Source organism: Electrophorus electricus, chromosome 14 (assembly GCF_013358815.1).
Source record: "Electrophorus electricus isolate fEleEle1 chromosome 14, fEleEle1.pri, whole genome shotgun sequence".
Lineage (NCBI taxonomy): Eukaryota > Metazoa > Chordata > Actinopteri > Gymnotiformes > Gymnotidae > Electrophorus > Electrophorus electricus.
In genome coordinates this window covers 2,412,230-2,435,856 of record NC_049548.1, presented here as the reverse complement: position 1 = coordinate 2,435,856, position 23,627 = coordinate 2,412,230, and the positions used below count along the sequence as shown (strand labels likewise).

At 41.0% G+C, this 23,627-nt stretch overlaps 1 protein-coding gene across 2 annotated transcripts in view; it reads right to left on the bottom strand.

Moving 5' to 3' along the window:
- Positions 1-634: 634 nt before the first annotated feature.
- LOC113591432 (E3 ubiquitin-protein ligase rnf213-alpha-like) overlaps positions 635-23,627 on the bottom strand; it is a 34,409-nt gene continuing 11,416 nt past the window's right edge. The window contains exons 20-67 of one of the 2 annotated variants that reach the window (XM_035533292.1): positions 23,315-23,474; positions 22,850-23,067; positions 21,907-22,044; positions 21,498-21,659; positions 21,212-21,398; positions 20,147-20,968; positions 19,860-20,044; positions 19,621-19,776; positions 15,909-19,490; positions 15,646-15,776; positions 15,447-15,542; positions 15,189-15,310; positions 14,899-15,021; positions 14,740-14,789; positions 14,506-14,659; positions 14,051-14,186; positions 13,723-13,914; positions 13,431-13,561; positions 13,154-13,311; positions 12,820-13,029; positions 12,342-12,529; positions 11,912-12,032; positions 11,336-11,436; positions 11,028-11,210; positions 10,755-10,921; positions 10,448-10,550; positions 10,237-10,351; positions 9,956-10,160; positions 9,617-9,804; positions 6,913-7,035; positions 6,601-6,711; positions 6,216-6,458; positions 5,995-6,067; positions 5,781-5,815; positions 5,431-5,531; positions 5,083-5,239; positions 4,821-4,995; positions 4,593-4,687; positions 4,202-4,453; positions 3,919-4,051; positions 3,696-3,776; positions 3,322-3,502; positions 2,568-2,769; positions 2,262-2,339; positions 1,927-2,124; positions 1,702-1,791; positions 1,418-1,596; positions 635-1,321 (exon numbers count right to left, since the gene is read on the bottom strand). In XM_035533292.1, coding sequence (XP_035389185.1) covers positions 1,177-1,321; positions 1,418-1,596; positions 1,702-1,791; positions 1,927-2,124; positions 2,262-2,339; positions 2,568-2,769; positions 3,322-3,502; positions 3,696-3,776; positions 3,919-4,051; positions 4,202-4,453; positions 4,593-4,687; positions 4,821-4,995; positions 5,083-5,239; positions 5,431-5,531; positions 5,781-5,815; positions 5,995-6,067; positions 6,216-6,458; positions 6,601-6,711; positions 6,913-7,035; positions 9,617-9,804; positions 9,956-10,160; positions 10,237-10,351; positions 10,448-10,550; positions 10,755-10,921; positions 11,028-11,210; positions 11,336-11,436; positions 11,912-12,032; positions 12,342-12,529; positions 12,820-13,029; positions 13,154-13,311; positions 13,431-13,561; positions 13,723-13,914; positions 14,051-14,186; positions 14,506-14,659; positions 14,740-14,789; positions 14,899-15,021; positions 15,189-15,310; positions 15,447-15,542; positions 15,646-15,776; positions 15,909-19,490; positions 19,621-19,776; positions 19,860-20,044; positions 20,147-20,968; positions 21,212-21,398; positions 21,498-21,659; positions 21,907-22,044; positions 22,850-23,067; positions 23,315-23,474 — 11,136 coding nt within the window. In that variant the 3' untranslated portion in view covers positions 635-1,176. Of the gene's footprint in view, positions 1,322-1,417; positions 1,597-1,701; positions 1,792-1,926; positions 2,125-2,261; positions 2,340-2,567; positions 2,770-3,321; positions 3,503-3,695; positions 3,777-3,918; positions 4,052-4,201; positions 4,454-4,592; positions 4,688-4,820; positions 4,996-5,082; positions 5,240-5,430; positions 5,532-5,780; positions 5,816-5,994; positions 6,068-6,215; positions 6,459-6,600; positions 6,712-6,912; positions 7,036-9,616; positions 9,805-9,955; positions 10,161-10,236; positions 10,352-10,447; positions 10,551-10,754; positions 10,922-11,027; positions 11,211-11,335; positions 11,437-11,911; positions 12,033-12,341; positions 12,530-12,819; positions 13,030-13,153; positions 13,312-13,430; positions 13,562-13,722; positions 13,915-14,050; positions 14,187-14,505; positions 14,660-14,739; positions 14,790-14,898; positions 15,022-15,188; positions 15,311-15,446; positions 15,543-15,645; positions 15,777-15,908; positions 19,491-19,620; positions 19,777-19,859; positions 20,045-20,146; positions 21,399-21,497; positions 21,660-21,906; positions 22,045-22,849; positions 23,068-23,314; positions 23,475-23,627 lie in introns of both variants that reach the window. The other variant, XM_035533291.1, reaches the window with a different exon arrangement.

Genomic DNA, 23,627 nt, shown 5'->3' with positions numbered 1-23,627 from the left:
TGGGTACCCCGGGCAGCAGGCCGATAACAATAAAATCAAGTCAATTTGATGCTTGGAATACCACTATTGTCACAAACAACCCTTAGGACAGTTTTATGGGGCACTACAGGAGAAATGCCATAGAATTTTCCAACCAGGGAAATTACATTATGCATTAATCATATGACATTAATAGAAAACACAAATGTGGCATTCAAATGGTAAGTTCCTGGAATTAAAGAACTTTTATGATTATTGATTATTATAATTCAATTTCTTGGATGTAGTGTGATTCACTTAGTTCGGACTGAATCTTTGCCTGGGAAACCACAACTCTGCCTTGATAAACCGTTTCCTTGGCCACCGACATGAGGTTGAAATATGAACATAAGTCTAAGTCTCATGCAGGGCTGGAAAACAATCCAAATAGTAATTAATTCATTTATTCATTCATTATTTGTTAATTGAATTCCAGCTTTATTAGCTATGTGGGAGACACTAGAATCCATGCGGCTGGTTCTCTGTGCTCAGTGGCCTGTGGAAGGCTGAGTGCTGAAGTGTGTTTGATTTGCTTTGGAGGTAAAGTTGGAAACGCTCTGCTTAAATGCCAAGAGATATCTTTAGACTCGGGCTGAAAGACATCTGAAGGCACAGGTTTACTCTTTAGCATTTACTTTATTTTCATGATTAACATTCATACGAAACATATTATTCCAACAGATTTCTCTGGAATGGTGAATTAAAGAGATGGAAAAATTACTTGATTATATAATAGTTAGTGAACAAAGTAAAGGAGCATACCATTTGTAAACACTTCGTGATTATAGTGTAGGCCTCAGTAAAGTGGTACACAGCCCCCTCCAGTGGTAGAAACACATCACTGCATGGAGCTCTGGGACAACGTATGAAGATTAACTAATGAAAATAATTCCAGGCCTTTGCAAATAGGCTGAATGAATGTACTACACCTAAAGACCCTTTAAAAGTCAATTGGAAAAGAAATTACATCTAAATTGACATCTAAAATTGTATAAAATGTACAACAAATGTTTATTTTCCTTGAGTTTAGTTTTCTAACAAAAATCTAAAACAACAACAAAAAAATATCAGAAAGTACACTTGACGGAAAAGATTTGCCTGAGTAACCACAGTTGTATTTGAATGGAATGTTGTAATGACGCCTTTCTCTTCAGCCATTTATCTTTGTTGCTTGTGGGTGATGGTGAACTTCCAGGTCTCGACTAGCTGGGAAAGCTGGATCTGGTCTGGAAACGCTGCCTCCACATCCAGAGGGATGTCGAGGTTTTTACGCTCCATGTACGAGACCAGGGTGTCTTTAAGGCTGATGAGCAATTAAACAGAGATAGGCAAAAGGTTAACGCTGTAACACGGTGCCATAAACTACAGCTCCCGCACGGCACGTTCCCTGCTTGCTCACCTCCAGTCCGGCCGGAAAGTGTCCGTGGCCTGCTGGCTCTTCAGACACAGCAGCAGGAACTCGTGCATCTCCAACAGCCAAGCGTCCGCCCTGCTCTGGGACAGGAAGCCGGAGAGCAGCTGTTTGGCATCGTCCCCCAGGGCCTGCTGGTACTCAGCTGGGATTCCTGAAAATGGGTCCTGAGAAAAGGGAACAGGACGCGAGAAGTGAGGACACACGCAAACGGAGACCGGAAGGCGTGCGAGTCACGCCGACGCGCATTGTGCCGGTCCGCGATCCGTTACCCTTTTAAGGCGAAGCATGTGCTCGGACTTCAGGGAGGTGAGGAGTTGCCACAGAGCCACGCAGTGATTCAGACAGCATCTGCCCAGAGCCTTCACGTCCGTAGAGACGCCATCCCGTAAATGTCAAGACAAAGGCAAACGTGCAGAATGAACAGATTTCCTACTGCACCTATTACACATGAAAGCCAAAGTGCTCCATCTTGCTCGCACGGAACACCGGCCCACCTTGAGGACGTGAGGGGCCGTGTGATGGCCCATCTGCAGTCTCCTCTCCAGGTAATCCTCCAGAGGCATGTGTTCATCACCTCCGGTCATGGCCAGGAAGCCCAGCGCTACCTCGATGGCCCCCAGGGCCTCGCAGACATCACTGAGGCCCTGTAGCTCCGTCACCAGCCCAGAGGAGATCAGAGGCATCAGGGGCTCCTAATGCACACATACGCAAAGTTCCATTTCAACACTTTTCGCACAAGTGGAATGGTCTTAAACATAGTTTTAGCATTTTAACATGAATCTTAGCTTGAATAATTTGGACAGATGATACAATACCATTGTTTCCTTACCTGAGTTACTTTTTCTCTGATGTCTTTGAAAATGTTCTCATAATTTCTGTCTTGCCTGCTGACTAGAGTTGGGATTCCCTGTAAAGAAAATGATGTCATATTTATAAACTTAATACTAACTACAGTGGAGAGACTGCCAGTGCTATTACATAGTTGTTGTTGTTTTTTTATGTTCTTCATATTCTTGCATATTACTGCAGTGCAGTATATTAACACGAATGAGGAAATGAATGCTTTTTTGTTCGCAGCTAACCCACACGAATGAAGACTGTTAAGAGCAGACTACAGCAGAAGCAGGTCACTCACGGCCAGCGTGATTTGAGGTTTGCCCCGCAGGAGGCGACCGAGGACCTGCTGCTGGATTTTGGGCAAGTCATATTCCGACAGCGTCTCCCGGCCGCGCTCCACGCTGTACTGGCAGTTGGCCACCACCAGGGGGAGGAGATCTCGTTCCACCTCATAGCCAATCACGTGCAGCTCGCTCACCTCCGCCAGGCTCACTTTGTAGCTGCATGCCACAGAGACGCATACTTTCACACCACCCTCCCTTGTTTGACAATCTACATTTTTCCCGCCTGTCCACAAGGTAACGTCAAATGGTGAATTGTTCCTATTTCACTCTGTGCATAAAGAATATGGGTTTAACATTTAAATATGCATGTCTTACACAAATCTTCAACAGCAACAGGTAAATCTGCCATTTTGACATGGCTTTCCTATAATGGCTGTCATATGAAAACCAAAAACTGAATTTACAGCTGAAGGGAATAAAAAACCAGACGTTCATAACATTAACATCTGTGTCACTGGACTAAGAACATTTTATTCCAAGTCATTCTTGACCATTTCTTCTGGTCCACGCATTATGAAATGTGCTCACAATGGAAAAGGCATCTGACATTTTCAAATGGTGCAATAAATTAAAACTCAATAAAAACTCTCCTGACAGTAATGTGTATCTGTGGCGAATCTAGTTTTAAAACGAGCCAGACGTATTTTAACTGTGACATCATATTCTCTGTGGCCGGAGAGCAAAACTCTGTCATGGCAGCGTTCTAACCTGCAGTCCTCGCCTGTGTGCTCCTCCGCTGTGCTGACCAACTGATTGTGGAGGGAGATCAGGTAGCTGAGCAGCGCGGTGGCACACAGCCCTGCTCCCTGTCGCCGGGGGACAAGCACCTGCAGCTCGCTGCCCTCATCCAGGTCTATGCTACAATAATCATCTGGCACTTTCACCTCAACTGCGTGCACACACGCATACGCGCACACACATGCACCACACAACACAACTTGATGCCAAATGCTGCTTTACGTAAATGGAACAGTAATGTGAGACTATGGCGTGGTTTTGTGACTTTTTTTAAAATCAGGAAACTTTGAGGACTTAAATAGTAAGTACTTAAATAGTTTATGTATATTTTGTGATAAACTCACAATTGACCAGGGAAGTTCTAAGTTGGTTCCATGAGTTCAGGAAGATCTGGATGCGCTTCAGGTACCAACTCTTCAGAGATGCTGTTGAAACATGATATTACTCTTCATTAAGTAACTTCCATCATAGAGCATTTGTGAATTGTTATGTGTCCATACACTTTCCTTAGATCAAACACAGCAGCAGTGTCATAAATCAGGATTTAAGTCATGAACCTAAATGTACCTGAATTTTGTTTATCAAGGAAATCCCTGATTGTGCCACTGATCAAATCTGGCAGGTTCTGAAACTTCTTAACCAGGTTTCTCTGCAGAGCCAGTATGTCAGGGAGGAACCTGACCAGCCGGAGCTCTGGCTCCTGCACAGTGAAACAAACAAACAAACTGCAAATCTGTAACATCAAACCCACCCACTCAAAACCGAGCTGATAAAACAACAACAAATGTCTATGAGTCAGAGGCACGTGGTTAGTTGGAAAAAAAGGTGGCAAAGTTGAGACTCCAATGACCTTCTGCAAGAACCTCCAGAGCAGTGGGAAGTTGTCCTTGCCATCGTTCTGCTCGACGACATGCATGAGGCTGAGCAGAGAGCCGCCCTCCCTGCAGCTCCACACGGCAGAGCTGTGGACCACGGAGCTCTGGGTCACGGAGGACAGGAACAACCTTGGGTCTCCGTACATCAGCTTCAGGATGGGATCGGACGACACACGGGAATCGTCCCGCATGCGGGCGCCCACCTTCTGCAGCTTGCGTTCCAGTTTCTGTTAACCCGACATGACATTCTCATTAAAACCTGATCCGGAGTAGAGGATGGAGGTGACGTTTTAACATGAAGAGCCATGTGGTGTTTCTTTCTGACTGGACCAGTGCTATGTGCTTGCTGTGTGCTAGCTCTCTTGCCTTCAGTTTGGGAGTGATGATGTTCTGAGCCATGGCGACCTCCCAGGCGTTCCTGGCCTCCTTAGTGGAGAGGGTGTTGTCGTAACCAGCAGTCCCTACAGTGACCGCATTTACGCAACGACATTTAAGCAGTGTGCCAAAGGCACTAAGCACTTAGCACGAAGGCAAAGATCAAGTCACTATCATGCTCTACTTAATCGGGCCTGAGAAACACTTAACGGGACCTACACTGGGCAGACTGAGGAGGTTCCAAGGCCCAGCTGAGTAGCAGATGAGCAGCAGTGACAGTCTCATCTGCCCCCTTTCCCACAGCCCTGCTCAGCTGCTCCAAGTCCTTCGCCAGATGTTGCATCAGAAATCCGCAGGGATCTTGTACTGGTGGCCGGATGATGTGTGCTATACTCTGGGGAGTTGTGACAAAAGCAAGGTGAGAATGTGTATGGCAGTTCTTTACTATCATTTCATCACTCTGGTGCAGCAGTGACGGTACCTGAGGCTGTTCGGTGGCCCCTAGCAGCATGGTCAGGTGGGTTAGCATTCGGATTAGTGTGAAAGGAGTCAGAGACAGGCTTTTGGTGTCCAGGGCTTCTGGGTTGTCTCTTCTTTGTGGGTCTCCTAGAATGTGGCCTCTCTGTGTACGATCCCCCCTGAAAATTTAATTTTATTACTTTTTTTTTTTTTTAAACACCCTATTTATGACATACAGCCTTGCTGGGCTTTAATGGGGTTTAAAGTCTAATTATTTTCATTCTTCACTGCTATTCCATAAAGAAAAATTCAACTTTATGGATTTATGTTTCATTTACCATCCCTGTCTCAATTTAACACTTGGACTTACATCTGTTGAGTTCGACGAAAGCCATGCACAGCCAAATGGTTCTGGCCTCCCACTGTAGCACCACACTCCAGACATCTGCCCAGCTGGGTGGGCTGGCCACACTGCAGGAAACAGCAGTGACCAGCCTCTTAAAATCATGCTCAGCACCAGTTCACAGTTCACAGCAACCCTGTTAATCTACTGCTGGAGGAAACTGGCCTCTATCCCGATACCCCTTCAGGTGTCTGTCTTTGAAGAAGTCATAAACAGGGCTCTCTGTCTGTGGCTTTGATGTTAATAAGCCCAAAGACCTGCTGAGAGACTTCAAAGCATGCACGATCATGTGAGAAGACCTGGAACCTGGAGCTTACCTTGTCAACAACACAAGGGTGGCCATTGGGACACGCTAAGGGAGGGTGAGAAATATACAACAGCGTAAACAAAAACTAAAAATCCAAAAACCATCATCTCCACTGTGACAATGACACTCAAGCATATTGCAAAACAGGACACATTACAGTGCTTACACCTTTCCAACTGTGTTACACCACAAAAATGAAAAATGCCATCTGCTGCTTGACTTACTATACCACGTGAAGCCAAGAGCCTTTCGTGCCGTGGCAAACATGTCTTCTGGCATGGTGGGAATAAATGCTGCCTATGTAATATAACACAGAAAATATGAATCACAGAGAAGGTAATAACATAAAGATTGAATCTAGCCTAGCTAGTATGTAGTAGTAGTACATAGCATGAGAGTATGTATGCAATATGTAGTATGAGAATAATCAGGGTAGCACACATGCCTGCATGGTAGAAGGGGACAGGCCCAGCTGTGTGAGGGGATGCAGGAGACCATCAGACCCACACAGCAGTACCGCCTTCAGGTGGACGGCGAGCTCAGTGAGTGTGTGTTCCATGTTACTATGCCTCATGTGCACGCTTAAGCTGCCAAGTGTGTTGTTCACCAGGGCTTCGGCAAAGGCCTTCATCTCAGAGGTAGACAAATGCTGCGAGCCACGGACGAAGACCTCAAGGGCTCGGCATTGCTAGAGACCATCAAACATGCTAATGATAATGGGGCCTGTCAAACTGCTAGTATTTAATAATATGGTGAATAGGCCAAATGTGAACATATCTGATTAATGGCCATCTTAAAAAATACTAAGACCCAAAGATTCAGGCCCCTACCTCTGGTTTGGGGTGGAAGACTGGATTAGATGCTCGGAAGAGAGTGGTAACTTCTTGGAACAGTGCCAAAAGAATATAGAAGGACCTTCTCCTTGGAGAACATGTGCATTTCTAAGAACAGATGACAGAGTACACAGTACAACAAAATTACTGCCAGTGAAACAAGGGAAAAACTAAAGAAAACACACTTTAATCCCAAACAGAAAGGATTTACAGAAATGTTTTTTTTAAAACATGGTATGGTATGTGGAGAGCCCTTACACAGTCACTCTAATTCTTAAATCAGTCTCACAGAACAAAACAGTTGTATACCTCCAGGGCAGCATCGATGCTCTGCACTCGGCCTTCAAATACTGCCTTAGCAATCGCCTCACGTACTGTCTTATACTCTTCCCCATACACAAGGTACTGATCCACCTGGCCCACAACCTCTTCCTGAAATGCATAAGGTTTTCAGTATGTAAGAATATTAATAAAGGTCAGTCAGTGGTGGAGTAGAGACAACTGACGTTACTGATAAAGGTCAGTCAGTCAGTGGTGGAGTAGAGACAACTGACGTTACTGATAAAGGTCAGTCAGTGGTGGAGTAGAGACAACTGACGTTACTGATAAAGGTCAGTCAGTCAGTGGTGGAGTAGAGACAACTGACGTTACTGATAAAGGTCAGTCAGTGGTGGAGTAGAGACAACTGACGTTACTGATAAAGGTCAGTCAGTGGTGGAGTAGAGACAACTGACGTTACTGATAAAGGTCAGTCAGTCAGTGGTGGAGTAGAGACAACTGACGTTACTGATAAAGGTCAGTCAGTCAGTGGTGGAGTAGAGACAACTGACGTTACTGATAAAGGTCAGTCAGTCAGTGGTGGAGTAGAGACAACTGACGTTACTGATAAAGGTCAGTCAGTGGTGGAGTAGAGACAACTGACGTTACTGATAAAGGTCAGTCAGTGGTGGAGTAGAGACAACTGACGTTACTGATAAAGGTCAGTCAGTGGTGGAGTAGAGACAACTGACGTTACTGATAAAGGTCAGTCAGTCAGTGGTGGAGTAGAGACAACTGACGTTACTGATAAAGGTCAGTCAGTGGTGGAGTAGAGACAACTGACGTTACTGATAAAGGTCAGTCAGTGGTGGAGTAGAGACAACTGACGTTACTGATAAAGGTCAGTCAGTCAGTGGTGGAGTAGAGACAACTGACGTTACTGATAAAGGTCAGTCAGTCAGTGGTGGAGTAGAGACAACTGACGTTACTGATAAAGGTCAGTCAGTGGTGGAGTAGAGACAACTGACGTTACTGATAAAGGTCAGTCAGTGGTGGAGTAGAGACAACTGACGTTACTGATAAAGGTCAGTCAGTGGTGGAGTAGAGACAACTGACGTTACTGATAAAGGTCAGTCAGTCAGTGGTGGAGTAGAGACAACTGACGTTACTGATAAAGGTCAGTCAGTGGTGGAGTAGAGACAACTGACGTTACTGATAAAGGTCAGTCAGTCAGTGGTGGAGTAGAGACAACTGACGTTACTGATAAAGGTCAGTCAGTGGTGGAGTAGAGATAACTGACGTTACTGATAAAGGTCAGTCAGTGGTGGAGTAGAGACAACTGACATTACTGATAAAGGTCAGTCAGTGGTGGAGTAGAGACAACTGACGTTACTGAGGAAGGTCAGTCAGTGGTGGAGTAGAGACAACTGACGTTACTGATAAAGGTCAGTCAGTGGTGGAGTAGAGACAACTGACGTTACTGATAAAGGTCAGTCAGTGGTGGAGTAGAGAGAATTGACGTTACTGATAAAGGTCAGTCAGTGGTGGAGTAGAGAGAATTGACGTTACTGATAAAGGTCAGTCAGTGGTGGAGTAGAGAGAACTGACGTTACTGATAAAGGTCAGTCAGTGGTGGAGTAGAGAGAACTGACGTTACTGATAAAGGTCAGTCAGTGGTGGAGTAGAGACAACTGACGTTACTGATAAAGGTCAGTCAGTCAGTGGTGGAGTAGAGACAACTGACGTTACTGATAAAGGTCAGTCAGTGGTGGAGTAGAGACAACTGACGTTACTGATAAAGGTCAGTCAGTCAGTGGTGGAGTAGAGACAACTGACGTTACTGATAAAGGTCAGTCAGTGGTGGAGTAGAGACAACTGACGTTACTGATGAAGGTCAGGCAGTGGTGGAGTAGAGACAACTGACGTTACTGATAAAGGTCAGTCAGTGGTGGAGTAGAGACAACTGACGTTCATAATTATGAACGCGGTTACTCATGACACTGCATTCCTGGCTGCTAGTCAAGTTGTGTATTTTGTGATAGTTTTTCATTAATAGTACCAATGCACTAGTTAATCTAACGAATTCTAGGTTTGCGCTAGTGTTAGTTAACTGTTAGCTAACATTCACGTAGTTCGCTAGCTGGTTAACAGCTTGTTTTGTAGCTAATTTAGTGTTTTGGCGAACTGAGCTAGCTAACTAGCGTTAGCTAACTGTTAGCTAGCTAACTTGTTTAGCTAGTAGCTTGCTAGTGTTAGCTAACTAGCTGTGTGTTGTGGTGGTTCTGGCGAAATGAGCGAAGCTCAGGTCGTTGTAATGTGAATAGGAGCTTTTCCTAAGGTTTGATAACTAATTTATGGCTGGATAATATAAAGACCACTGCATTAACTTTTAAAATGCAAGCCTTCTATTTGTTTAAAAACTTTTAATTTAGTTAACAAAATATTCAAATGTTTTTCTAATGATGTATACTCTACTTTCTATCTGAGCAAGCTAGAGCTGCAACAATGATTGTCATTTTTAATGCCAAATAATTACTGGCTATTTCACAGAGCATTAGTATTTTGTGTTAAGTTGTATTGGGAGGGTTGCTGCTTCACCAATAGCCCCGCCTATAATATTTTTCACCAGCCCCCAGTCTTGGCTGATCAGCTAAATTTGGTGTAGAGGAAAACGTGTAAATCAGATTCGTCACCAAACCTGATTGTTATTTCTGTATTTAGAGCATTTTTGGAACATATATATATATTCTTTTACCTGTTGCAAAATCTCCTGTGGGAAAAGCCATCGAAACGAAACTTCCTTTTGCATACTCCGAACAAACTCTACTCCATGCAAACTGCAGATCTTTCTGATCAGGTAAACTCTGTACCAGTCATTCCCACTCTTCCCACAAAGCTCCATCACTGTGTCCAAGAACTCTGTCTGATGTTTCTCCAGGCTCCCTATTAATCACATAATGTTAAGATTGTTTGTTTGACATGGAATGAAACCATCAGCAATCTCTTCACCATATGACAATATTTTCTATTCTGGACAAATTCTTCAGAGGATATGATAAATCTGCAAAATGGAAATGGCACATGTAAGACTAACCATTGTGTGGTAAGGTGGCAATCATCTGTGCACCCATGTCCAAGTACAAGCGTAGTCTTGCAATCTGCTGCAGGGCCTCAATGGAGACCTGCTCTGCATCCACCCGGCCCGTGTGCAGGAAGTAATGCAGGAAGTCCCTACCCTCCTGCAGATGTAATTTCTGCTCTTCTCCAGAGCCCAGATGCTTTTTTTCAAACATAGAATCCTACAGAAACAAGCATGTCAGGAATCTGTTGAATGAAATTTGTTTGTAGATCCTAAAATCCAACTGCTGTTCTTACCTCAAAGCAATTGATGTATAGAGTATACAGTTCACTTTTGTCAGAGTCATCCAGAATTTTGCTCCTCAGTACATCTGTGAGATGATGTTCGAGGTAATCTTTCACATCATCAAAGCTGAAATACATCATTGTGTACAGTTAATCACAGAGCAAAAACCATTCAGTAATACCGTGACCATCTGAATTCCTTTAAATGCTTTTCATGCAGCACCTGTATTTGAGCAGGAGTTTCAGCACCATAGACCGCACAATGGGATTTCTGTCCACACACTCATCGAAGGGTGACAGGGCTTTTGTGAGAATACGGCTGTGCACTGGAAGAGAGGACAGCAGACAAAATGTCTTAACACACAAACATCAGTTAGTGCACACACCTACATAAATACAGAACTATTGTCCACAACGTAGTAATGCCTATGTCATTCCGTATTATATAAGTTGCAGGCACAGTGACACAGATCAAGATGTACACCTTAAAACTTTTAAGGGTGCTTTGCGAGTACAGAGGTGGATCTTACTTTGAGTTAGGGAAGCTGGCTTTGCCTCAACCATGAGGAAGGACAGTAGGTGAAGAATCACACCTCTGGATGGTGGGGAATTGTCCTTGAAGCACACTGTAGACACGACTTCGACAAAAAAGGCATTGCACCGTTGTCTGAACTGAGCATTCAACTTGAAACAGGTCCTGTAATAATCATCATGTCCAGACAGATGGACACATAATCAGTATTATTTTTGTCACATCACTACCCAAATGAACTGAAGGAAGTGTTAGAAGAGAGAAGACCCACCGAACGTCCTCTGACACATTCAGCTGAAAGTCATCTGGCACTGGTTGAGTACACATTGCACAGTACATCTGACCTGGGATCAGCCACCTTTTGATGCAACTCTGACAGAAGATATGGTTACATGGCAACTCCACAGGGTCTTGTGGCTCAGTCCTGCATATAGCACATGACTGGAGACCATACCTCAAAAAGAGAACCATTTAAAACTTCAGAACAGCAAATGATTTACCTCAGTTTCAATGGCAAAGAAAGTTAATTTAAAATTAATAAGTTAAATTAATTTGGGAGTACATCAACAGAGATCTTACTTGAATATGAGGTCACTTGCTCTTTGCTTGCAGGACCTGAGTATTTCAATTACAGCCCCAAAGGTTTTTTCCAATTTCATATCTGGATTTTTTTCAAGTACCTTTGACAAAAGTAGGTTGTAAAAATTAACATGTAAGGATGTAATAAAAATCTGGCATGTCATTGACATACTTTAAAAAGAAGATAATTCTGTTTAAATTATGTTAACCTTTAACTCCGGTGTAAATATTATACCAAAAAAGTCTTGGTAAATAGTATTATTAAATGTGGTACAGAAGCTAGTAATTGATCAATATATGTTAAGAGGCAGATTGTTCATCCAGTTTTGCCCAAGCAAAAACTATCATTCACAGTACGGAAGGAATTTTTAATGGTACAGGAATTAAACATAAAATGTAATTTCAAGCATCAGTGATTTTTTCATCAAAGTGCATAATGAAGCTCTAGGCTATGAAAAGCCCATATATATATATATATATATATATATATATATATATACACACACACACACACACACACACACACACACACACACACACACACACACACACTCACACACACACACATTTTCTTACCCTCCCTATGTTTCGAGTATGCTCCATGACCAGTGGCGTCAACCTCTCATCTTCACGCTCGATGCCCAACAGTATGTGCTCCACAAACAGAGAGAGCGTGAAGATACGCCTCCAAGCAGTGCTAGGACAAACACGATAAGCTTACATGGATGAAACAAATGAATACAATTACAGTATAATCATAATGCTAATAATGAAAGAAACAGATTCTCTGGACATTTAGCTGTATCCAACAAGGGGCAAGGTTACAGCTACAATTCTGAAACAAAAGCAGTTCTGATATAACACTGGCATTTGCGTGATTCGTCACAGTTTGACCACACAGATGTGAACTGATGGTGCTTAACTCTGTGTTATTAATGCATATGGAAGAAAGAAAAGGAAGAAAGGACTAGAAATTGGAAGTGATTGAAGAGCTGCTGAAACTCACTGTATGAACTTCACCATCTCACGACTCCTCTCGCTGTAGTGTTTAAGGCTGCGTTCTGAGCAGACCAGTTCAATGGGCACCTGCAACCTCTTCACTTGTTTCAGCCAAGACTGCCGCTGGAAGTCCCCGTTTAAATCCTGGGGCTCTAGCTGCTCCACACAGGCCAGAGCACCGTAAACATCTAAAATCTTAAGTGGAGTATTAAAATCTTTTTAATGACTCTTATTATAAACACCATGGAAATAAATTCTACCTCAAAAAGTTTTAAATTGTAAACCCCAAAGTAACTTACATATTAAACATGTGCTAAAATGATTTAAGAGGAGTTGTCTATTACTTAGTGAATTCCAGACCATTTAAACATCATGTCACTGAGTGTGTTTGAAATTAAGTTCAGTAAGCACTTTCAAAAGTTAAGCCACATGAAGTAAGATGACAGAGTACACACTGAGAACCAGAACATGTAGATAAGATGTACCATCTCAGCTGGGCCCATAACATGCGGATTCCCCTGCAAGGAAAGGGCCACCTGAGGCAGGATAGACATCATCCTGGAGAAGTTTTGCAAACCTTTCCGGAACTCATGGTAAGCGGAGTGGACCAGCGGTAGGGAGAGCTTGTTTTCCACTGATATGCCTCGCCGTGTACACAGCTCATTCACACAGCTTGCCAGCGCGGCACACAGCAACTGCAAGAGGCAACTCTCCTTAACTACAGACTGATTATGTGAGACCATGCAGAATAAGGACTATAACCCTAAAAAAATGTTTTCGTTAATGACAAAATAAAACAGGAACATTTAGTAGTCTTACTTGCTGTTCAGCAACAGAGGAAACTTTCATTGTCAAAGCAATGAAATCTTGAAGATATCTTTGGAAAAATTCCCTCTGCATTTCTTTGTCCACACTTGCAAAATATTCCCCAAGTACAGTTCTCTTGAAGACCCCCTCAAACTGCCGATGAGATTGACCTGAAAGAGAGGAAAATTTACGATTATTTTCCTTGTTGAAGTATTGATTACATTTTAAATTTCTGAAGTAAAATAAAATGTATATATAATTTAAGATAGATGTGTAAAGACTCAATCACCCTCTCTCTGTAAGGTATACACCCAGAGGTCATCCAAAAGATCTTTGATCCTCCAGCTAAAAGGCATGGTGCAGGACACAGTTCTTCCCACAGATATGTGGCTTTGGATCTGGATGGTTGGGGTCTCCAAGCTATGGAAAAACGGTGAGTATTTTTCGCAATGTATAGAACCAAACATTTGAAAATGAGTTTATTTGTTGTTCAGTTAAACTTGTTTATTTATTGTTCAGTTAAACTGTAGTTAGTGTAATGCAATAAATAATTAAGTAAATTTTGACTTCGTACTTCTCACCTTTGGCCAACTGGAATGTATGGTATATCCAGCATCGCTTTCTCCCCAAATATAAGAAGCCACATATCCTTGACTTCATCCTTACAGTCACTATCCAGCAGAAGGTCCAGATTACAGTTGCGGTCAATGAAAGAAATTAAATGGGCTAGGAAGGGAGTGACCACTGTCTGGACTCTTCGCCATAGGGCATGTCTGTAAGTGAAACAGTAATGGGCAAGGTAAACTGATCAGATGTGGCAAGTTTGCATATGTGAATGCCATCCATAAAAACAAATGTATGTGTAATGGGCATTTAGTGTTTTAGTTCTCAGATATGTAGCGTGCTTACTTAAATGTGCCACCCTCTTGCAGGGCCTCAATATTTGATGCTTCTCTGGTTACCCAGTTCAGGGGCATATCAGCATTGTCTTCACGTGTTTTCAACAGGAGATGAAGGCGCTTTTTTAAGGTCTCCATGAATGAAACTATTACACAAGAAAACATTCCCCAATAAAATGTTCATGTGCAATAACTAATCAAACTAATCAAAACTGTTCTGATTGTGATATTCTAATTGTGATTTTGCCTTTTGTTTTTAACCATTCCTTTTTATATGTTTTTAGTTTCTCTGAAAACTGCCTGGTAAGTTATCACATTAATCTTTGCATTGACTATTAACGAATTATGTTAGTTATGCCTCCATGGCAGCTACCTTCAGAAAGGTTTTGTTTAATGATTTTACACATGAGCTACTGAAATAAAACATACAGATAATTAATATAGCAGAGATATAGATAGCAAAACCTTTCAGCTGGTCACTGTTGTCCATTAGTCTAAGCAAGATCTCTACTCTTCTTGTACTAAGGGTGCCACCATCTTCAGGGTCCCTCAGCATGCTCACAGCATTCTGGACGCAACTGCGTAGCAGCACTGTTGTGTCAAACATACTTTCCAGTACCTGAAACACATCACTGGTAATGACAAATCTTAAAGCTTAAACACAATTACTACTAGAAACTACAATGATATTATACTTACGGACTTATCAAACTCTGACTGCAAAAGCATAGGGTCCTGGACCTCCATTTCTATATAAGCAAATAGTAATTAAAGTAATGAATGAGATAAATAGAAGCAGTTAAAAGCAACATAAAATGTACTGTCAATTCAAGATTCTGAGTACTTATCTAGAGTTACCTTCATATTGGCTTTTATTTTCTTTGAAGAGATCACAAATGGATATGTTTCTTAAATTCTGAACATCAGATACGATGTCTTGAGAACTTCTGAGATCATCGATGTGAACAGATGTCCAATGCCCTAAATAAATCATTTAACATAACTTAATCACAAGTTCTACAGGAACATCTCAATCACAAGTTCTACAGGAACATCTTAATAACAGTTATATGTATGAGTTTTGTATACAAAATACAAACTTCAATATACATTTCTTTTGAACAAAGATTATTTTAAGTGAAACTCACCTCCCTGAAATCCAGTGTAGGAGGTTCCACCCTCTATTCGTTGCAGTTTAGTAATGAAGTACACAAACACCTTGCAAGCACTTATAGGTTTCGATCGGATGATTTCATTCATGCAGGAATACCTGCAAAGAAACCAAGCTATGTCATGGGTTTTGAAATATGCATATTCTCAGTTCCTTTTCACAAATGATGCACTAATTAAATCAATTTGTAATCAGTAATATTCAGAATAAATTTTCTAAAAAAAAGAACACATACCTGGCGGATGCGAGAATATTTGCACTCCCGGAATCTTCACTGAAATCAATTTGGAGAAGAAGAATCTTGTTTGCAGATGGCGTACCAAGAAACTGCCTGGAAATTAAAAAAAAAAAAAAAAAAAAAAAAATTTCCTTACTACTAATTCCTTACAGTATTATAGTTGAGTTAGTAGGACAAATGTGTAAAAATTACTCACCTTATTTTTTTGAGGAAGGAAAATTCTGTCTCAAACTGCCTCAGTGATAAAAGATTCATATTGTGAATCCCTGTATGGGACTGAAGTTGCACAACATCTACAGCTGTCAAGAGCCTTGAGAATGTTGTTACCTTCACAGAGAACCAACACATTTATTGTCAATTATATAAATGTTCTTCCTTCACAGTAACTCTCAGTTGAAAGTAAAATAAAGATGTAAGTGATCTTCAATGACTAAGTAAAGAAGAAATGTAAAATCTTACCTCTGTGAAAATGTAATGGTTCCAGTGTCCCTGTTGGATGTGAGAGCCGATGAACTCAGCTAAAGAATGGTGCCGCTGAACCTTGAAGTATGTATTTAGCAATCGTTCTGATTCCACATCTGGCAAGTCAGTGTATTCCAATCGCACCACTGAATCTGGGGTGGCACAATTCAGTAGGACAATCTTAGCTTCTTCCAACACTTGGTCTTGTATATCTGAATGACCAGTTTCATCTCTCAGTTTGTCTATTACTTGCAGTACCACAGAGGAACAAGTATCTGAATGGTAGCCAATGAAAACATCTGGGGGCAAGTACTTGTGTGAACTGCAATGCTGACTTTTGGGAGACACAAAATGTTGGACCCAGTTCTGCAGACATTTGACAATTTCCTTCTCATTACTGTTTAGAACACTGTTGATGTCAATGTAATGTTTTTCTAGTCTGTTAATTAGTGGAATGGGGAACTGTTTGTAAACCACCTCTTTCTCTTCAATGACAATGAGACGGAAGTCCTTGTGGACTCTGCACTTCACACGGTGTGTCCCAAGGCCAAGGTCCACATATTTTAGGCCACCAAGAAAAACATAATACTGATTCAGTGCATCATAGAGACTTTCATACAGGTTTTGAAGGTTCAGTAGCACAACAGCCTGTCCAGTTTCCATGCAGATCTTCACACGGTTGATATTCTTGCAAACTTGTGTGTACTCCTGATCTTTAGGAAAACTTGAGCCAAAGATAATCTCTGGGAGGTTGTTGTCTGAGAAGAAATTCTGCTGAAGAATTTGGAGACCTGCAAAGTTCTTGGTTAGGATAAGAAGGTAGCGACAGTCCTCATCCTGAGTTATTCCATTAATGTTTTGTCCCACAAGATTGATAGTACTAATGCTATCCAAATCAGGTCGAATGTCCAGTTTTTTGGAGAAGATATTTAGAGTGTCCACATTATCCAGGCCACTGAAATTCCTCAGTACTGCATTAACAATTTCTTCTGAAGAAAGACTTGAAGACTTCGAGACAGCATATATCATTTTGATCAAGCTGTAGTAATCACGTAGGCCAAAAAAACCTTTATCTTGTGTTTTACATATCTCCAAGTAAGCACCTGCCAAAGGACAGAAAATATGTCTGATGTTTCCCAAGACCATTGGATCCAAAGAACAAATTCCTGCAGCAGTTAAGATTAGCTCATTCTCGTCTGGGTCACCTCGGGAGACAAATATTCCCCTGTTCATTTTGGCTGGGTCCAAAGCCCAGTTTGAGATGCCAATGAACCCCACCTTCTTATGGGGGAGCGGGTCATCATCAGTACAACCTTCTTCCAACAATGGGTGAAGTGTTTTGAGAGGCATTTTGGGTGAGTCTTCTGCCAGGCCTATCTCATCCAGTACAACAACAGAGACATATTCTTTTAGATTTTTGCCTTCCTGAAAGCGAGCACATTGTTTAAATGTGTTAATGATTCCTTCTGCAGTTGAGTGAGGACTGCACTGGTAAGATGTTAAGTGGACCTGCTTCAAATTCTTGTAGAATTCAGAGTGTGCAGCCTGGCCCTGCATTGCATCTGCCACTAAAGTCTTTGAGAGAGATTTTGAGCTCCCAGGCTTCCCAACTAAGAAGAGAGGGATTCGCAGTTCAATGCACACCACCATCATGAATACATTTTCTTTCAAAGCCTTGTTTTTTGCAATTGTACCACTAAAAGGCACATCATGTAGAAGAAGATCCTGAATGAGAGAGATTTCATTTACCACATTTGCTAATTTGTTGTAATTTGGAAAGAATCTGCAGAGTTTGGTCCAAAATTCCTTTTTCTTTTCCAAGCATGAGTTATAGCACACGGTGACTGCCATCAACAGAGCCCATTCAACTGGGTCTCTGTCCTCTTCATCTGTTATCTTTGATTGTTTTAGCTTTTTCTTCAAGAGCTCTTGGAGTTCTTCAAAAAACATTTTGTAATTAGTGTAGAACCAAACAAATACTTGCATGCAACGTTCCACATCCCTTAAACTGACAAAGCTACATTCATCTTTCCTCTTCCTCATGTAGTGCTGTGACACAGAAAGGATATTAGTCATCATTCCCATATAGTCTCCCTGGATTGAATTGTTTTCAACCACACTCCTAACTATTTGATGAATGTACAATTCTTCCGTGTCATCATTGAGCTGCCCAAAATCCCACACAAGGGGAATCATACTTGGGGGCAATGCGTGAACTCTGTACACCAGCTGACGAAGGGGAATGGATCCTAGTCTATCCTGTGTCTGATCAGCTTTCACTACATATCCCAAACCCGCTCCCTCCAGTCTTTCAATCATCACATCCGAGTGCTTCCTGTAGGGATTACATGCAGCGATAACATGTAGTCCAGTGTGGAGTTTAAGTTTATGACCTTGCACTGTGTGGTCACATAGCACTTCTTTTATGCAACCAATTGCCTCAGTAGTATTGGCTTCATCGAAGAAAATGACAGAATCAAGTTCATGTTTCTCTTTATTCAAGGATGCAATGGCCTCAGCTTCTTGTACATTGGCATAAATGATCTCAGGGGTTGTGCCACCATGAACTTTGACTAATTTCATGTTATCTGCAGGGGTCCCACTGCGTTGCAGCTCACAAAGAAATTTGATGAGTCTTGTCTTTCCACAACCAGTTTCCCCCATAATAATGACTGGAATGCCACATCTGAACCTCATGTGAATTGCCATCATCTTCAGTATGTTGTCCGTAGTCAGCTGGTAGGTCTCATCAGGATCTGATGGCCACTTAACACCAAGAACACTGCACAAATACTCGATCTTTTCACCTCTAGATAGGTCATCAAAATTTATGTTGAAAGGGACCCTGTTAAGCTGGAGACCATCATAAAGCTCTTTTGTCATGATGTTCTTCCTTATCACTTTGTTTGATGATGGATCAATGGCATCAACTCTTTTCTGATTATTTAACCTGAGGTGGAAACCAATAAAGGTCATGGATTCATGATCATCATTGAAAAAAATGTATGGATGAGGTTCTGACTCCCATCTCTTTCTGATATGGAATGGGGCTAGATCTTCTTCATTAACACCTATTAGGTCTACTGTTTGTCTCCCAGGACTTTGATCAGAAATGTTTAGTGATGGCGTGGCAAAATCTTTGGCCATCAAAATCATGAAGTCAACTACAAATTTTCTGAATCCTCCCAAAGTGTCGCCAACAATTTCCATGTTGCAAAAAATAGATGTCTCACAGTCTTTCAACTGAAGATTAAGGAACCAAATGAAATTCCTCAACTCTGTCCATGATGGATCAACAATGCCACAGTAGAGAAACATCATTTGAAGACATTCTTTGTGGGAACCTTCAACTCCAATGAAGGTAAAATTGTCAAGGTCAGTTCCCTCATAGAAACGCTTTAAATATTGGTAAGGCCTCTGATAAGCTTCACTTCTGAAATGCTCATCATCCATAAGTGGGTCCTCAATTTCAAAGCTAGGGTCATCTTCTATTTTAATTTCTAGCTCCAGAACCTCTTTAGGGGGTCTGCACTTCACTCTGGGAAATACCTCAGTGAAGGTGAAAGGCACATTTGAATCCTGTAAATGAAAATGTTTGTTGAAAATGTTGGATCTCAATTGTAAATGAAGCACTGAAAACATTAAAACTTATAAATAAAATCTAACTTTTATGAGTAAATTAAAAATGATGAGTAAAGAAGACACTTACCACTCTTGGAACAAATTTTGGGGATTCAGTGGTGTGCTGCAACATTTCAATGACATACAAGTGCTGGCTGCTACGTTTCCACATATGTCCTTCAGTATCCATTAGATAGCCAAGAACCAACAGCTTGAATAAAAACTCATCCAATCCTTTTTGCACCTACAATAATACCATATAATGAATCCCAGTATACTTAATATTTTGTACAGCAACTGTTATGTCTCACCCAACTAAACTCTTACCGATGTTGTAACATCTAAGTGAAAGATCACAAGCCCGTTCTTGTTTGGTGTGTCCAGCAATGACTGCAGGATGCTAATTTCATTGATTGTGGGTTCAATTAGTCGAATGCATCTCAGACATGAAGATCCAGGTCTTTCAGACATTTCAAGCTTTTCGTAAAGCCTCTGAACATACAATGATTTACCTGAAAAAAACAGATACATTTACCTTTTAGATGCATTTACTGAACAAATGAGGGCAAGAATACTTCTGAAAATGGTTCACTTGAGTGAAAATGTTTTCTTACCAACTCCTGCTCGTTCTGAGGACACGATTCCAACAGACTGTTTGTCTTTGAACACAGCTGCAGCACTAGGCAGGTCGGATGGGACTGTATAGTGTTTGGACAGATAAGCTTGAACTCCCTCTAAGGATTCTCTTGGAATCATGTGCAACTTGAACTGGCCAAATGCTGAAGGTATATATGCGTGTTCCGAGCTGCAAATGATCACAAGTTTGAAATCCTTCTTGGATCCAGAATGAAGTCTGTGAAACAACTGTTCCACAGCATAACTGACCTCATAGTTCAATAGGTCAGCATGCAATAAGCAGTATATCTTCTCTCCCATGCATCCACTGGACAAGCATCGTCTGAGAAAAAGTTCCACATGCTCGTAAGGAGTGGCGGCGCTGCATAGTAGGACTTCATCATAGGTGGGAAGTGGCTCATATTCACTGACAGAGTAAATACTGATGCAGGTGGCCAAGACCTCTTCTCTGGGACAAACTATGAGATTGGGACGGCCATTTACCAGACCCTTTGGCAACACACGTCTGATGGGTCTTTTGCTGGGGTGTAAATGCAGGAGTTCTTCCTGGTCCTCATCCTCTGAATCCAAATTCACTGTACTATTCAGTCTACCAAGAAGTCTGGCCAAATTTGGAATTTCCAGTACATCTGGGAGAAATGTTTTCATGTCTGTGACATATTTCTCCCAAATCATATCCAGTGTCCCTAACCCAAAAACCTTATCAGAGATGTCTTGCAGACTTGTGTTTAAGCTTCTGTCAGTCGAAACTGAATTTGCAGTACCCACATTCTGCAAATCTGCATGTACGAGGTTCCATGCTTTCCACACATCATATGTGGTAGATTTGGGATTGATAAAAGAGAGCATCGTTAATGCACTGTCATCTATGTCTTCATTTAAATTTTTCAAAGAGAGCTGCTCACAAAGATAGACAATTTGTTCAGCAGTGAAATAGTTAAGATGGTAGTTCTCAGATCTCTGTTTGTCCATAAACATCTTCCAATCATTTAAGTACCTCTCCATTTTCTTGCAAAGTTCTGGGAGTTGTTCAATTGCATTACCTTCAAGTATTTTGTATGGAATACTACTTAAATTGAAGTTAAGAATAATTCCAGAGTTGCTGTGATGATCTGAGCTTAACACTGCATCAGAGCAGATGATTTTTGCTTCCCAGTGTCTAAACAAAGGGTTTCCAGCAGAAAGCATATCAAGGAAGGTCCCAGCTAGTCTCTGAACATGGTCAAAAACCTTAGATGACAAGATGACATCAATCAGCGTCATTTATGAAGCATCGCAGATAAAATCATTGCAAAGACAACGATATGTTTAAATGTAGACCATTTTTACCTCAGTGAAATGTTCCACCTCATTGCTTTGTTCACCTTTTCCAGACATAAGCATGAGTTTATTTTGCAGGTCTCTCACATCTTCAAGAACATAATGACGACTCTCTTGCCCCTCTCCATGTTCCTCAGGGACATCGAGCCTGAGAGCAGTATCCATATTGATCTGTTACCATAAGAGCAGATGAAGTTTTGATACGGCACATAAGTGTGCGTGATATATCACACACACACACACACACACACACACACACACACATACACTAAGTAATGCAGTAGAGAGTATATTCAATTGAACCTTTAATTGAATAAAATAATGCCTTTTTATCAAACTCTCTCCTAAAAGACACAATGCCATTTAACTATCTATTGTAGGTAAATTCCAGTCTTTAACAAAATGACACAAAAGAAACCTTTGTCTGGTATTGTGCACTGATGGTGTATACTCCTCTTGTATTTATGGCTTTGACCAGTGAAATGGAGGACAGTTCCACTGATCCATGACTTTCTTTCACTGTCTTCAGCCAATCCAAGTGCCTGGCAGTATCTCGCTGATATCAAAACAGAGATATATATATAAGATAATTGTTATATATAAGATAATTGTTCATGTATTACAGAAGAAAGCGGTCGTACTATCTAGTATAACTAGCACAGTTCTGTCAACATTTCTGGACCCAAAAATAACTTTCATTGAAGCTGAATATTGATTTAACCTTCTAACTTCTAAATAACATCAAAACAGCCACATACATTACTTGTGATCATAGCTTTGAACAACCTGTACTAATTTTTTATATGAACCCAGAAATTAATTTTAAAAAGTTGTTGATGTAGATTGAATGTTTTTTTGACAGTCTGTCATTGTGTTTTGAGTATTTATGCAGTAACATTTGTGGTTACAAAAATCAAAATATATTTTGATTACCTGATTATTTTAGGCAAGTTTCTTTGCATCTTGTAAACATGGCCCTAGATATTAGTTAGCTACCTATCTTAGCTATAGAGGTATCTAATCTGCCTGGGCTAATTTAAGTCTTAATATGATAAGAAGGTTGTGGGGTAATTATTTTAAATTGGTTCTTAGCTTCCCTTAGCTAACAGATTCTAAAGTGTACCAACTGAGTGTGTGGTCCTAGTACAATTCATGACAAACACCGGCAAAAATATTATGTTGAGCAAATTAGTGCTACGGGGTAATACAATGCTAACATAGTAACTCAGTACTGTGCTCTGTTTTAAGGTGTTTACTGGTTATATATTATTGTACACTACAAGCATACACAATAGACCAAAACAAAACCTCAAATTTTAAAGTTAACATGTTTTAAGTCAATCAGCTATATTTCATCCTACCAGCTTTTTTGTGATGTTACTGTCATTTTCCAGAGCTTGCCAGAGTTTTTGCAGGGCCCTCTTAAAAGCATCAAAGTCAGAGTCAGCGTTAAGGCCATACAGCATGGAGGAATATCCCAGCACAGCGTCATGGAAACAAGCGACACGATCCACATCCATAGCATTCTCCCCAGCAGAGATTGTAGCAAGATCCACAAATACTGTAAGCTGACTGATATCTGCAAAATATCACAAGTATTTAAAACAGTGATGACTTGTTGAATTACTCAAACAAAGGTATAAATTGTAGAAGGAAAAAATAGAAAATTATACTATTGGGGAAAATGGGAGTAAAATGTACTGAATGGGACAAAGGTTGGGTGCAGAGAGCACAACATGCTTAAAACATGCATTATTCTTTTGTTCAGAAATTAGTAATATCCCAGATGCTCACTTCACAGGTTAAAGCCCAGGGTAGGATCTCACCTTTCAATGCTTCTTTGACCCACTCAACCAAATTTCTCCTATGGCCAAGCTCCTGGAGACACAGTCGGCGAGCCTCCGTTATGTCTGCCACGACCTCTTTGGCACTTATCAAGTTGTCATCAATATGATCTAAGGTTTCCTCCTTAAAATCAGCTTCACTCTGAAATATGGTTCATATTTATTTATTTATTTATTTAATATATTTTTTTATGATATCATTAATCTCTAAAACTAAATGTACTAAGTGCACTGAATGTGAAAACTAACCAGGGGCAATTCACCGATATAGTATAAAGACTTATTTAGGTTACTA